The sequence below is a fragment of the Phaseolus vulgaris genome, chromosome 4, assembly GCF_000499845.2.
Source record: "Phaseolus vulgaris cultivar G19833 chromosome 4, P. vulgaris v2.0, whole genome shotgun sequence".
In the NCBI taxonomy this organism is placed as follows: Eukaryota; Viridiplantae; Streptophyta; class Magnoliopsida; order Fabales; family Fabaceae; genus Phaseolus; species Phaseolus vulgaris.
In genome coordinates, this window is record NC_023756.2 from 39,854,517 (window position 1) to 39,870,707 (window position 16,191).

Here is a 16,191-nt window from a genome sequence, read left to right on the forward strand (position 1 = left end):
TATACACGAGCAGATGACCATACAGGTGCAGGAGAGCCTTAGAGGTTTTAGAGTTTTATTTTGAGCAATGGATATGTAAATATTTGTATTTCTATAAATCCTAATCATGTATTAGGAATGTTTTGAAAAACTCCAAGTTTTTATAGAAACTGGTAGAACTTTTATTGTAATAGTTATATGTAAATTATGAGGTATTACATTTAATGGTATCAGAGCGGTTCATCCTTAGGATAACCTGAGGGTAGTGAGTTTATTCTGTTTCTCCTGCGTGTAGATTTTTGTTTAAGTCTAGCCTCAAGACTTAGTTAAAAGTTTCTAATAAAATGTTTGACAAAGTTGTTTTCTTGAAATCTAGTTTGTGTTCAAGTCAAATTAATAGTTATGAATAAAGATGAAAATATTAAGAATAAAAAGAATCTTGATAGAGTGGTGAGGGTGCACACTCATGACTGGATCGAGATACATTTCAAAGATAAGTTTTGATTGATTTTTACTTGTTTCGTATGATTATTTCTTTGAAGTTAATTTGTCTTAAAGATGTTGGAAATTTTTAGTAATTTCTAATCCAATTCTTTATGTGCTTAGTAGATGGCACGTAGACCACCTACTCCTCCTCCACCAGTAGATATGCCCAACTTAGCTCGGGCAATAGAGATGATGGGAACAACCTTGCAACAACAAAGTGCTACTATGACAACAACATTAGGCCGCCCTTCATCAATTAGAAACAACTAGATTAGCAGCAGAAGCATCTCAACTTCATCAACAACCCCATACCTTTAGTCTGGAGGATTTTCTGAGACACAATCCACCCAAGTTTAATGGGAGGGTAAATCCAAATGAAGCAGACCAGTGGGTGAGAGACATAGAAAGAATATTTGAAGCTACTCAATTCCCTGAAGAGAGAAAGTTATCCTATGCCATTTATGTACTAACTGAAGAAGCTGAATTTTGGTGGATAGGCATGAAGCAAATGATGGAAGAAATAGGAGAACATGCCACTTGGGAGAACTTCAAAGTAATATTTCTAGAGGAGTATTTTCCTAATAATGTCAGATATGCAAAAGAAATTGAATTCATGCAGTTGGACCAAGGAAATCTTTCAGTCACTGAATATGCTACTAGGTTCAAACACCTAGCTAGATTCTACACCCAGACCATGACTGAGGCTTGGAGATGTAGAAAATTTGAGTTTGGGTTGAAGCAAAAGCTTAAGGAAGTGGTGATTCCTATGTCTATTAGAGATTTCTCTGTTCTAGTGGAGAAAGCAAAAGTAGTGGAGAGGTTGAAAAGTAGTAGCAGACTTGCTAAGCCTCAAGTGGGAGGACCTTCTAGAAGCACACCCAAATATGAAGATAAAAAGAAGCCTTATTCCAAACCTCAATCCTTCAGGAGTGGAGGGCCTACTTCTCAGTTGCTATCAAATGTCAAATGTTTTAGGTGTGGTGGGGAACACATAGTTAAATGTTTTCCTCATCCGGTGTCAAACGTTACATGTGATAGATGCCATAGATATGGTCATGCTACGAAGGATTGTCGTGTCAGACTTCTAGTCCCAAATATTACTGGAGTGCAGCAGAATAATAATCATAAACCCAGAGCTATTGGTAGAGTTTTTGCCATTAGTGGAGCTAAAGCTTCGCAGTCCGATAGCCTTGTTAGAGGTATTTGTTCTATCCTTAGAACACAATTATTTGTATTGTTTGATTCTGGGGCAACCCATTCTTTTATATCTTTTGATTGTGCTAAGAAACTTAAGTTGCCAGTCCAAGAGTTAGAAATTGAGTTGGTGGTATCTACACCAACAGAAGGTATTATAGTAACTTCTTCCATGTGTGCTGAGTGTCCAGTAATTATAGATGGGCAGAGATATAAAATCAACATGATTTGTGTACCTCTAAAAGATTTGGAGGTTATATTGGGAATGAATTGGTTGTCTGCTAATTATATCCTTATAGATTATGGTCAAAAGAAGTTAATTTTCCCTGGATTAGAAGGAATGCAGGTTATTTCAGCTCATTAGTTTGAGAGAGATACAAGAAGGTGCAAAATGTTTTATGCTCTTGGCTTGTTCTACAGTTACTGATAAAGTATAAAAAGATATGTTTGTAGTTCAAGAGTTTATGGATGTATTTCCTGATGAGATTCCTGGACTTCCACCTAAAAGAGAGATAGAGTTTGCAATAGACTTGATTCCTGGAGCAGGCCCTGTGTCAAATTCTCCATACCGAATGACACCAACAGAGTTAGCGAATTGAAGAAACAACTAGAAGACTTATTGAAGAAGCAATTCATTCGACCTAGTGTTTCTCCATGGGGAGCTCCAGTGCTATTAGTGAAGTAGAAGGATGGTTCGTCACGTCCATGCATAGATTATAGAAAATTAAACAAGTTAACAATAAAGAATAAATATCCTCTTCCTAGAATTGATGACTTGATGGATCAGTTGCATGGGGAAGTTGTCTTTTCTAAGATAGATCTCCGCTCAGGTTATCACCAAATTTTAGTGAAAGCGGAAGATGTTCAGAAGACTGCTTTTAGATCAAGGTATGGTCAATATGAATTTTTGGTTATGCCATTTGGTGTGACTAATGCTCCAGCTATTTTCATGGATTATATGAATCGGATATTCAGACTTTTTCTTGATAAGTTTTTGGTAGTGTTCATAGATGATATCTTGATCTATTCTCGTACAAGGGAAGAACATGCAGAACATCTTAGAACCGTCCTGAACATTTTGAGAGAAAAGCAGTTATATGCTAAACTTTCAAAATGTGACTTTTGGATGTCAGAAATACAATTTTTAGGACATGTCATCTCTGCACAGGGAATATCAGTAGATTCTTCTAAAGTGGAGGTTGTACTTCAGTGGGAGCGTCCTAAAACTGTTACAGACATTAAAAGCTTTGTGGGGTTAGCATGATATTATAGGAGATTTATAGAAGGCTTTTATAAAATAGTGGCTCCTTTAACCCAATTGACTAGAAAGGATCATCCTTTTGCATGGACTGAACAATGTGAGAGAAGCTTTGAAGAGTTGAAAAGAAGGTTGACTAATGCTCCTGTATTAACAATCCCTGATACCAATCAATCTTTTGAAGTTTTTTGTGATGCTTCCTATCAAGGATTGGGTTGTGTTCTGATACAGAATAAGAAAGTTGTTGCCTACGCTTCGCGTCAGTTAAAGGTGCATGAAAGAAACTATCCAACTCATGATCTAGAATTGGCAGCAATTGTCTTTGCTTTAAAAATATGGAGACATTTTCTTTATGGAGTTAGTTTTGATGTGTTTAGTGATCATAAAAGCTTGAGGTATTTGTTTGATCAGAAAGAGCTTAATATGAGGCAGAGAAGGTGGATCGAATTTTTAAAGGACTATGATTTCCAGCTAATATACCATCCTGGGAAGACAAATGTTGTTGCAAATTCGTTGAGTCGTAAAAAGATACAAATGTCGTCGTTTATGATTAGAGAGTTAACATTGATTGAAGATTTCAGGAGTATGAATTTGGCGGTTTCCATGTCTTCAAATTGCATTAGTTGTAATACACTTGTTATAACTAATGAATTTTTGGAGAAGGTGAAGGAGAAGCAGTTGGAAGATTCAAAATTGAAGAACTTCATGGGCTTATTAAATACTGACAAAGCTAAAGACTTCTCTTTAGGAGTGGATGGTATTTTGAGATTCAAAAATAGAATATGCATACCAGAGGATAATGAACTAAAGCAAACAGTGTTATCTGAAGGTCATAAAAGCAAACTCAGTTTATATCCAGGAATGACCTAGATGTATCAAGATTTCAAGAAGTATTATTGGTGGCATGGCATGAAGAATGATGTAGCTAACTTTGTAGCTGCTTGCTTGACTTGTCAGAAATCAAAGATTGAACATCAATGACCTGGAGGCATGTTAACTTAGTTAGACATTCCAGTGTGGAAGTGGGATAGTATCTCAATGGATTTTGTTACCCACTTACCACGTACTTTAAGGAAGCATGACTCTGTTTGATTCATAGTGGACAAGTTGACAAAGACGACACACTTCCTACCTATAGATTTGAGAATCTATATGCGAAAGTTGGCCCATATTTACATAGATGAAATAGTCAGATTGCATGGTGTACCCTCCAGCATAATTTCTTATAGAGATCCTAGATTCACCTCCAGATTCTGGCAAACACTTCAAGAAGCCTTGGGGACTAAACTCAGACTTAGTTCAGCATATCATCCTCAGACTGATGGACAGTCAGAGAGAACTATCCAGTACTTAGAGGATTTGCTTAGGACTTGTGTGTTAGATCATTTGGGCAGTTGGGATGAAATTCTACCTTTGGTAGAGTTCACTTATAATAACAGTTACCAAGCTAGCATAGGAATGGCTCCTTTCGAGGCATTGTATGGAAGAAAGTGTAGGACACCTCTGTGTTGGTTTCAAGATGGTGAGAGTGTGTTAATTGGACCAGAATTAATACAACAAACCAATGAGAAAGTCAAAATGATTCAAGAAAGATTGAAAACATCTCTCAACAGGCAAAAGTCGTATGCAGATCAAAGAAGAAGACCTTTAGAATTATCTGCGGGTGAGCATGTCTTTTTGAGAGTTACACCGTTCACTGGTGTAGGAAGGGCACTCAAATCCAAGAAATTGACACCTAAGTTCATAGGACCTTACCAAATTCTCCGAAGAATAGGCCCCGTGGCTTATGAAATTGCTTTGCCTCTTCCTTTAGCTAACATTCACAATATTTTCATGTATCTTAGCTAAGAAAGTACATACCTGATCCCAGTCACATTCTAGAGTCTGCTTCAATCCAGGTGAAAGAAAATATGTCATTTGAAGTGAAGTCAATCAAAATTTTAGATTCACAAGTAAAACAACTTCGTGGAAGAAGTATTCCCATGGTGAAAGTTTTGTGGGATCTCATATCTGGAGACTCCACTTGGAAAATTGAAGAGAAGATACAAGCATCATACCCTAATCTCTTTTTTGGTAAGTTCATTTTCGAGGACAAAATTTTTTGTAGTTGGAGATAATGTAACTACGAAAAACGATAAAGAAGCAAAGCCACGACCCCCCCCCCCCCCCCCTCCCCCGCCACAGTGCCTTTCTTTTTTCTCTCTCTCATATTCTCTTCTCTCCCTTCTCTCTTAATTTTCTCTCCTAATTTTCATCTATTTTAGAATTTGATCGGACCACGTTGTAGCTGGCGAGTTAAGGAACATTTCTACCCGATCAGATTTTTAAAAAGAGTAAATTCATTTTTACTCTAAATATCCTTTGTTCTCAGTTTTTCCTTAGGATTTAGTCATCAATCTTGGTGGGGTCAGTTGAGAAGTTTCATCCTCTCAACTTATTCTACTATATACTGAATTTTTGTTTTGTTTGGATAACTTGCTTTAGGCCCGTAAATCTTGAAGCTTATCCAGACTGTGGGGAATAAAATTCTAGAAGTTGTTTGGAAAGCAAGCAATTGAGGTAAGAGAAGCTAAATTTAATTTTTAATAGCACCCTAGGATAGAAGATTTCAATGCGGTTGGGACATGGTCCCAATATTCAATTTCTCTTGCAGGGATGTTGTGTGTTTATATATTGTGTTGTTTGTTTATATATTATTTAAACTAGTAAAAATATTAGATTTTGATGGTTTAATATTTAAGAGTTGTTTTTGTCTGTTAAATAAGATTTTGAATATTGTGGATTGCGTTTTGAATGATATTGTATGATGAAAATTGTATGAAATTGATGTCATACATTTGGGATAATGTATGAGTTGTTATTTGATGGTACATTAAGTATGAAAAACCTATGTTTTACGGAGATCCTCTGGCTTCACTGATTATCTAAGTCATGTAGACTAAGATATTAGGTGGTGAGAAGCCGAGAGGGAGTTCATACACATCGGGTCCCACTGTAGACACTCGGTATTGGATGTTTGAACTTACCTGATCTTTTCTATTGGATTCGCTGGTAATCTTTGGGTCAGGTGTTAGTCTCTGGTAGGGGCATACTTAATGAGTCTTCCAGAAGATGAAGTGGGATTGAAATGAAATCCAATGATTGTGATTGAAAATAGATCCATGTGTGGTCTATATGAATGATGAAATTGATAATGAAATTTTATATGACAACAGTTAAAATTGTTTAAAATTTTATATAAACTATTTAGTCATTAAATTGTTTAAAATTTTTGGAATTAAATTGTAAGAAATTTATAAAATATATTGTATGAAAGTTAAAGGAAAACAACAAATCTAGATAAAAGAAAATTGTATTGTATGTTTGCTTGATGTATTAATTAAATTTAATTATCATGATCACTATGAGCAAATTTTAGTACAGATTTACAAATCAATCAAGAAATTAGGATGGCATACCTAGGCTCTAACAAACTATACTCAATGTCTCCTGTTTTGCTATATTCACTAAGTGTAAAGGTACATTTTGTTGGCACCCTAGAAAAATTACTTGATCAGCTGATATTTGCTTATAAAGACGAGTTGCACAGCTAAAAAAACAAGGAACTGAAATAAGTTGTCTGAATAAAAATCAACTGATAAAAATTGAATTCTTTTAATTCATAAATCAATTGACAGAAAAGTATGTGTTTTTAACTAGTGTGAAACCGAGCATACAAAAATTGGTTAATCTAGTTCATATTTAATTTGATAAAGATAAGAGAATATTTTTCACCATTTTCTTACCTTCAAATGGCTCACAGGTGTTAAAAGCTTATCAAAGAAAATGTCCCTTAAAAGTAGGAAGCAGTTTCCACTTTCTTTAAAATGCACATCAGTTTCCTTGTGGAAGGCAAACTTTGACACAATTCCTTTCTTATTGTATTTTTCCACTCACCTACAGCATGTGCTTATTGAAGTAGCTTGGGAACCCATTTACTAAATCAAATTCCCTTCTTGAAACCAAATTGCTTGAATAGTTTGGGATCATGTTGAAATAGAAGTCGTTGCACCATTCCACTTAGTCTTTTTTTATGCAAAACGTTCACATGAAACTCTGAAAACTCAAACTAGCTGTACATGTGAAACAATTATGCATGTTTAATGAGTGACTCTAAAGAACAGATCCTTGATTCGAGCATTGTTGTCATTTGTCAATAATTATTTTGGCCTCACTGCTACTAATTTTCTGTACAATTGCAACAAACCAACTTTCCGTAATGCAACTATTATTAAAATGTAAACCATTCACAGATTATCATATAAGATCCAAAACTATCAATAGGAGAAGAAAAACATTCCAATTATTTCCAGAATATCATCTAGGGCATAGACAACACTGGAACAAGCGGCTAAAACTACAATACCAACAAGGAACAAATAGTCAAATTATAACAAGTTGAAACACAATTGACATTTTTCTCAAAAGTGAACAAGGACATTAAAGAAAATAGAGATTAAAGTTTTATAAAGACTCAAACGAAATCAAAAGACACTGTCTATTGTGTTTTCGTTTTTTCTATTTTACCTAGTAATATTTGTTTGTCCCTTGTGCTCTTCTATTTTTTCCTTTTTTTCTAACTTCTTCGTTTCTCTTTATACCAGAGTCTCTGATGGACCTTGCTACGGCTAAACTAAAACTAGAGTTGTAAAAAAAAAACTCCTCTGCTCTCATTCATAATGGTAAGACCCTATATAAGGGTTTTAGGGCCATGGGCCATACAATTCTTTAAAATAAAGTAACAGATGAAACTGGAAAAACATACTAAAATAAAAAGGCAGAGTAGTAAAAACATGGGCTCAACCCAATATAAAGTCTTTCATCCAATGAGATTGTTTCTTGGGCCTTGTGCTTGTTTTTCTCATTCTAACATTACTGTTTGTTTCAGGAAGCACTTTGTTCAAAGTGCAGTCTTGAGGTCCGTTGGGCCAATGGGGGTGTTGGTCTGGATGTCTTTCGTGTTGAGCGGGGGGTGTGAGATAGGGGATTTAGAGGGGGGTGCAAACTGATATTGGGCCTTAGAGGGAGGCGTTGTGGGCGCGCTAGGGTTTGCTGCAGGCGCCGATGGTGCGTGAATTAAGTTGGACTGGGCGTGACTCAATTGGGCTTGGGTACCGGGTTGATGCGTAGGCGTCGCAGATGCGCTAGGATTTGTGGATGGATGTTGGGGCTGCTGAACGGTCATTTACACGTGGTGTGCTGCTGCTGGTTGAGCCATGAGGCGTGTGCAGATGATTATTGCTTGTGGAAGTAAAAGGTAGAGTGGTCACGTGCGTGATGGGCTCGAGGTCCTGAGGCTCCACAACATTCGTAAGTGGGACACGTGTCTCTTCGTTAGTGGATTCTTTAGGCGGTGCGTTCATGAGGTTCTGACTGGAATTTGAATGTGAGTTAAGTGTAGTTTGGCAGTAATTTGTGGGATTGGTAGGAACTGAAAGAGCTTCTTCAGGGTTTCCTTTGAAAAGTCTTAGCAGTGACACGTGAGAAACAGGGTGGACGCGGGCGGTCGCTGGCAGTTGCAACTCGTACGCGACTGCTCCGATGCGGCGTAGTACCTTGTATGGACATGAAAAACGCAGACCCAACCTCTGGTGTGTGCGTCGTTCCAGTGTTCATTGGCAGTAGGGTTGGAGGCGAACCCACACCCAATTGCCTGGTTCAAAACTTCGATCTGTGCGGTGTTGGTTCGCTTGGTCACACATTCGTTGCCTTGTACGACACAAGTGTTCTCTTAGCTCCTGGAGGACGACGACGTGATCTGCCAAAGAACCCGGGATGGTTACACCGTCTTGTGGGGTGTGCACGAAATCTACTGCGGTGGGTGGTTGTCGGCCATAGAGAGCATGGAAAGGTGAGGTGCCTATAGCCGAATGGTAAGTGGTGTTGTGCCACAGCTCTGCTAAGTGAATGAATTGATACCATTTGTGCGGTTGATTTCCCACAAAACACCTGAGGTATGCTTCTAACCCCTTGTTCAATACTTCCGTTTGGCCGTCAGTTTGTGGGTGGTATGACAAACTGAATTTTAACGTGGTTCCTTGTGCCTTGAACAGGTGTTGCCAGAAGGTACTGACAAACTAAGGGTCACGGTCAGATACGATGGTTTTGGGTAGACCATGGAGTCGACATATTTCCACTTAAAAGCGTTTGGCTAGCTGTTGGGCGGTGAAGTATGTGGTCAGAGCTAGGAAGTGGGCATATTTCGTCAATCTGTCGCAGATTACCCAAATGACAGAATGGCCAGTGGACATTGGAAGGTGAGTAATAAAATCAATAGATATATCTTCCCAAACTTGTTCTGGAATTGGTAATGGTTGAAGAAGACCTTGAATTTTTGTTGGCATGTATTTGTTTTTCTGGCACACTGAGCCATTGTTGGACGAAGCTATGGATGTCCCTGGACCATTTCGGCCAGTAGAAGGAGGCGGCTATACGCTTGAGGGTCGGTTTAATACTGGAATGGCCGCCATAAGGGGAAGCTTGAAACTCAGACATGATGCGCTTGTGAAATTCCTTTAATGCTAGCACAAAAATTTGGTGGCGGAAGAAGAGTAACCCGTGGCCGGTAGAGAAAAGGCTAGGGTGTTGTTTATTTTTTGTGCACGCGTGGATCACCTCTTTTACTTCTGCAGTGGCATAAAAGATTTGGAGTTATTGGATCAACTGAGGTATTGGAGACGAAACTGCCAACAAAATGTGCGTAGGCTCCTAATCCATTCTTGAAAGAGCGTCAGCCACCGCATTGTCCTTTCCAGGTCGGTAAACTATTTGGAAATCATATTCCTGTAATTTAGCTGTCCATTTTTGTTGTTATGGGGTTTGTATGGTTTGGGCTAGAAGGGTGTTGAGGCTTTTCTGATCTGTGATTATTGTGAAATGTTGTCCCATGAGATACTGACGCCATTTTTTTACTGACTCTGTGATGGCATACATCTCTCGGACATATACGGAGGAAGCCTGTAACTTGGGGTTCATCTTTTTGCTGAAGAAGGCGAGTGGATGGCCAGTTTGACTCAGGACAACTCCTACGGCTACTACGGATGCATCCCTTTCTACCACAAAGGGAAGCTTGAAGTTGGGAAGGTGTAGGGTAGGTATTTGTGTCACCTGTAGCTTCAATTCTTCAAAAGCTTGTTGCGCAGGTTCCGTCCATGTAAATTTGTGGTTTTGTAATAAGTCGGTGAGAGGAGCGGTAAATGTGGTGTAATGCTTTATAAATGTTCTGTAAAATCTGGTGAGGCCGAGGAAACCCCTTAATGCCGTGAGAGATCTTGGCTGAGGCCAATTGTGTATGACGTTGATCTTTTGTGGGTCTGGTTGGACCCCTTGAGCTGAAATTATGTGGTCAAGGTAACAACGGTATATGGTGGTCGTGTGACCTTTGTGGGGGTAGCCCGTGAGGTTTGTGAAAGATACTGTGATATTTCTGAAGTAGGGATTGAATAGGTGAGGGTAGATTGTCTAACGGTGAGGAGGGATGAGCAATGGCTGTGTCAGTGGGTGAGCTGGGCTGGTTTTCCACCGATAAAAGGTGAAGGGATGCAATAAAGTTATTAGATAGATAGTGGCAAAATTGGTGGTAAGTGGTAACTGATGGGGTGGGTGAGGTGGTGGCTTGGAGGGTAATTTGTTGATTGTTGTGTGTGAAGGCTATGCTGGGAATTGAGAAATCCTTTTGGATGGAACCCAGTGTACTTAACCAATTTACGCCAAGGACAACATCCACACCTTCAATGGGAAGAAGGTAAAAAGGGATAGTAAAGGTGGAGTGTTGGAGTGAGATATCTACTGATGGGCAAAGTCCTTGGCACTGGATGAAAGCCTCATTACCCACCATAACAGATAGTGGTGGGCTAGGAGATATGGCTAAGTGTAAATGGTGGGCGATATATGGTTGAAGGATGTTGTGTGAACTGCCTGAATCAATAAGAACGGTGACTGGGAGGTTGTGGATTAAACCTGTGAATTTGACGGTTTTTGGGGGTAATGGTGCCTGAAATGGCTTGTGGGTGTTGGGTTTAATAGTGTCAAAGTTCAAGTTTATATCAGCCAAGTTAATCTCAAAATTATGCAGATTAATTTGCAAGTCACACACACCCTGATATTTGAAAGAAAACTAGTGAATCATAAAACAACAACCTTCAATTTTAAGCAAGTGATTAAGGTTCAATTGATAGCTTGACAATTAATTAAGTAACCTATCACAATAAATATGTTTCAGTGGCTTTTAACAGATTATATATGTTCTTTTCAGAATCAAGCAGTTTTTCCAGAAATTAAGAACAATATGAAACAAGCCCAGAAAGAACAGATTTATTATTAATTGAACAGATTTATTTCTTGACAGTTTAACAAATATGCAATAATTCAAGTGCAGAGATTAAGGGAGAATGAACACAAGGCAATTATACTGGTTCACTCCAATGAGCTACATCCAGTCTTCACCTAATCCAAGGTGAAATTCACTAAATCACAATTTGAACAAACACAAACACCACTGTTCTTGAACCCTACAAGAACCTTGGTACACTTGCTGAAAAACACTATTTCAGCACACACACCCTTCAAGAAATCCTATCAAGAAGAGTTTACAACCACACTTTTACAAGAAATGAAATGTGAAACGAATACACCTGATAGAGGATGCAGAAATCTGTCTTAAACTAGTAGAACAGATTGTTTGAACAGTAGCAGCACCTCTCACCAAGCTTTGGAACCAAACAAGAACCATCACACTTTTGATTTTCGAAATCTTTCACAAACAAATGCTAATTCTTTGTAAATCCTTAATTCTCTAATGCAAAACTTGTTTTCTCAATTGTATGATCGATGTTAAAACTCAGAAACAAGTTTTCTTTTTATAGAAAACCAACTTATAACAGATTTTTGAAAAACAGTTAAAGTTGTTATAAAAAGAACAGATTGAAAATAAAATGAACAGATTTATTTTCAAAAAGCAGTTAGAGAATTTGTTATGTGAAGGAGACTTAGTCAACCATTCTGGTGCAGGGACAAAACTAAAACCGTTTAAGATAGACATGGTACCAGAGTCAAAAAGAATCTATTCATTTACAGATGAACAAATTTATTTTTCAAAACGATAACAGAAAAAGCTTAACTATTAAAACTCAATCGTTTTGAAAGATAGAAGACTTAGTCAAAATGTTTGATGCACAAAATCTAATTTTCACAAGACTTAGCCAAAGCATCAGTTTAAAAAAGAATCTGTTTATTTAGAAAAGAACATATTTATTTTTATGTAGTAAACGTGTTTTTTGTAAAACATGTGAAAAACAATTTAAGAAATTTTGTGCTTGCTCTTATCACAAGGTCAGGGGTTAGGAGGTGAGTTACTCAGCAAAAAGCCTACTCTTAAACAACCTCTAAACACAACCTAAGACATTGTTAAAGCAAAAGGAAATATACATGAATTGTACATAAATGTCTTCATCTAACATGTCTTGAAGAGGCAACAACCATCTTCAACAGTGGGGAGATGTGAAAATGGAGGGGGGTAGTGTATTCGGAGGATGGAACGAAATGCTCGGGGGTTTCATTTAATGTATCAGGATCATCCAAGAGAAGTAAAAAACGAGATGTAGTACACTTATGGCCAGGAAAGAACTTTTCATCACAATTGTAACATAAACCTAGGGCACACCGTTCTTGCATTTGGGAAGATGAGAAACGTTTTATGGGTATTTGAGCTAATGTTGGGGTAAAGGTAGGTCTAGTGTTTGTGACCGAAGGATTAGTGGTGGTGTGGTATGGTGGTGGGGTAAAACGGTGTTGTTTAGGTTTGGAATCTCTCAGTTTGTCTTCAATAAGCTTGGCTAATCCTATGGCTTGGGCTATAGAGTAAGGGTTTAATATAGTGAGCTCTCTACGAACGTCAATACTCAAACCAGAAATGAAGCAATTAAGTATAGTATCGAGAGTGAGACCCACCACACAGTTGCATAAACGTTCAAACCTGCCTTGGTATTTTGTGACTATGGAGGTTTGTTGGAGTTTGAATAACTCAACTTGATGATTGATATATGTTGATGGGCCAAAACAGAGCTCCAAGGCCCTTGTGAATGAGTGCCAATCTGTGAGGAGGTTATTGTTGTGCAGCCATTTAAACCAGGAGAGAGCATCTCCCTGCATGTGGAATCCCACCATGGGCAAACGCTGGTCCAGGGAAATTTGATAGAATGAAAAATATTGATCTACCTGAAACAGCCAGTCCAAAGGGTTGGTTCAGTCAAAAAAGGGTAAGGTAAGTGTTGGAGGTTGTGGATAAGGGTTTTGTTGCTGGTGGGAGTGAGATTGCGATGAACGAGGACTGGTTTGATGATGAGGCGGGGGATTTGGATTTTTAGGGTGCGAGAGGAGGGTGACCTGATCCAGTAGTGATGTGACATGGGAGTGGAGGTTGTCATTCTTTGCCTCTAGGGTAGACTGTTTGGTAGAAGTATCTTCTAATTGGGTTTGAATGAGGGTGAGCTGAGCCTGGATTGAGTGGATGACCTCTTCCATGTCCTTTGATGATAATTTGGGAGCCATAACAATGAAAGCACCAATGATTGACCTTGTTACTGCTAAACTAAAACTAGGGTTGTCACAAAAAACTTCTCTGCTCTCATTCATAATGGTAAGACCCTATATAAGGGTTTTAGGGCCATGGGCCATACAATTCTTTAAAATAAAGTAACAGATGAAACTGGAACAACATACTAAGATAAAAAGGTAGAGTAGTAAAAACATGGGTTCAACCCAATATAAAGTCTTTCATCCAATGGGTTGTTTCTTGGGCCTTGTGCTTGTTTTTCTCATTATAACAATCTCATTTTATCTTGCTCTAAATGTTCACAAAGTGATCGCCACATAGAAAGAAAGTAGTATTCTGTACCATCTATAAATGTCTCTGTGTATCTAAAAGCCAAGCAACTGACGAAATATGCAGCTTCAAGTCTTTTCAACAAGAGTTCTCTTTGGTTCAAATTAAATTCATACCCAATAGTTTTTCTAAACAGATTACAATTTTTTAATCTTACTTTAGTTACAAAGTTATCTAGAATTTATCTATAATAAGTTTAACATGCACATTCTTTAGCTTTAACATCCACTTAACGCTATCATATTTAAAAATAAATCAAATACACAACTAGAAAATCATTAAATAAATATCAATTTTAAATACAAAAATAATTAATTGCTATACTCACTAAATTAGATACTAAAAAATTATTGATATCTAAATTAGTTTTTATTATTGATAAATATTTTCTAAATTGATATCTAATTTGCTATCAAGGTTTTAAATTAGATACTACCAATTATTTAGATTCTAAATTTGGAAGTTAAAATCTTGGTAGCTAATTAGAAATCAATTTAGAAACTATTTATCAATAATAAAAACTAATTTAGATATCAATCAATTTTTTAGTCTATAAAATAGTATATAATTTAGTCAATATAACAACTAACTATTTTTTTGTCTTATATTTAATGAATATTATACTAGAGAATTTAACTGTTTCTTGTGGGTTCAATATCCATCCTTAAGAAAAAATTGTTACAGTACACTTGTCGTAAAATAGTCATCTCGCCATATTCATCATGGTCCTCTTTTTCTTTTTTGCGTTACCATTATGTTTTGGTGTATAAGGAGGTTAATGGATACCTTATCTTTCATAGTAACTATTGAATTCATCATAAACATATTCATCACTATTATCACTGGTTATAATTTTCAATAAATTGTCACTTTGTCTCTGAGCAGAGCAATTGAACTTCACATATCATATACATCACTTTCCTTCAATGGTATTGGGTTTGATTCTTAGTTTGATCAATCATCATAAGCTATGTTTGTCTCATCCTTGGATTTCCCTTTTCCTTCTTTTCAACTTTAGCATTCATGCAAAATGTTTCAACTTATTCAGTGATAACATTGGATCTTCTTCTAGTTAAACTTTTTTCAGTTTTGATTGACCCCAATTTTTATTGTTGGCCAGATTACTTAGATCTTGAGCAATTCAATCTTTTTTTTGGCAGATTCATTCAATCTTTTTCCTTTCTATTTTTATTTCCTTTTCTTATTGCAACTCCCTTTATTTATGAAATTATTTTAGACTTGTAATGCTCACTTTTGTGCGTTCTCTCATTGATTCTTTGTTCATGGACTTCAAGTGAATTATGTAAGTTTTCTTAATTTAGGATTACAAATCTCAATAAAAAAAAGTTAATTTTTCTTATGCTAATTGGTGTGTATGTCTAAAATTTTTCCTATCATGTACATAAAAATAACACATATATGTAGTGATAGTGAAATTTTAAGCCTAAAATTTGATAATTATATGGCAATGCAAGTCTTGAAGCCGAATGAATTCTACGACTAAAGGAGCATTAAAAAATAAAAAGTGTGTGCAATAATGAATTACAAACCTATTTTACCTGCAAGAATATCTAACACTAAAGGTAAAGTACCATCTTTTTACTTGCCTGGTTACTGTCAGTGTGCAGGAAAACAAGTTTGGTATGCTAACTTGGAGTTTCTATGCAATCTTTCATCAACAAATCTTTCCTTCTATTTTCTAATTTTTGGATCCTCAAAAGGCGGTGTGGGAAGACATGTTCTTTTTTAGATTTCTTTGCAGATAACTTGGAATTATATAGTCTGCAAAAACTATATTTTGTGTTGGGACTCCTTTTTGTTTTATTGCAAATTATCTCTTGAATTTTATTGGTGATAGGTTGGAAATGTTTTGTTATGATTTTTGGATAAGATCACAGTAGTTTGGTAAGGAATGAGTAGATAATGATCACCACACATTAAGGGGTTGTGAGTAGGAATTGTTTTTTTTATATGTTTTATGTACACTTATAGGTATTTTTGTAAATGGGTTGAAATACCCTATTACTCCTATTTAATATAATATTTATTGATAATTGTTTTTTTTGTCTTTTTTTTAGTAGCATAGCATTGTAATTCCTGAAATCTTAACTACACAATTTCTTATACATCTTGAAAATGAAATAAGGTAGTCATCTTTACCCTCCAACCATTAAAATTCTTTCCATCAAAATTCTCCTCATTTGAAGATTTAGGTTCTTCAATTAAAGAACACACCTCAATAGGTCGATGGATGGACCTTGATCTTGATACTAATTGGTTAGAAATCACAAACACAATTAAGAAGAAAGAAATTATAGAAAGTTAACATTCTATATTATTTTCAAATGTACAT

At 36.6% G+C, this 16,191-nt stretch overlaps 1 protein-coding gene and 2 long non-coding RNA genes across 3 annotated transcripts; 2 read left to right on the plus strand and 1 right to left on the minus strand.

The window, feature by feature from the left end:
- Positions 1–588: 588 nt before the first annotated feature.
- LOC137838804 (uncharacterized) lies at positions 589–2,258 on the plus strand. Its single transcript, XM_068648028.1, has 3 exons — positions 589–621; positions 707–1,811; positions 2,113–2,258. Exons 1-3 carry the CDS (start codon positions 589–591, stop codon positions 2,256–2,258), a joined length of 1,284 nt encoding a protein of 427 aa, XP_068504129.1.
- A 4,027-nt stretch (positions 2,259–6,285) lies between these two features.
- On the plus strand, positions 6,286–10,313 carry LOC137837630 (uncharacterized). The gene is made up of 2 exons (XR_011085497.1): positions 6,286–8,910; positions 9,010–10,313. It is a non-coding gene; the product is annotated as an uncharacterized lncRNA (long non-coding RNA).
- On the minus strand, positions 6,553–15,908 carry LOC137837631 (uncharacterized). The gene is made up of 2 exons (XR_011085498.1): positions 15,446–15,908; positions 6,553–7,144 (listed from the first exon to the last, which is right to left on the minus strand). It is a non-coding gene; the product is annotated as an uncharacterized lncRNA (long non-coding RNA).
- Between the last annotated feature and the right edge of the window lie 283 nt (positions 15,909–16,191).

What these genes read in the sequence shown, in the direction of transcription:
- LOC137838804 (XM_068648028.1), top strand. Translation starts at nt 589, where the DNA reads ATGGCACGTAGACCACCTACTCCTCCTCCACCA. An exon ending in CACCTACTCCTCCTCCACCA is followed by an intron (nt 622 to 706) that starts GTAGATATGCCC and finishes CAACAACATTAG; the next exon opens with GCCGCCCTTCATCAATTAGA. An exon ending in GGTATCTACACCAACAGAAG is followed by an intron (nt 1,812 to 2,112) that starts GTATTATAGTAA and finishes ATATGTTTGTAG; the next exon opens with TTCAAGAGTTTATGGATGTA.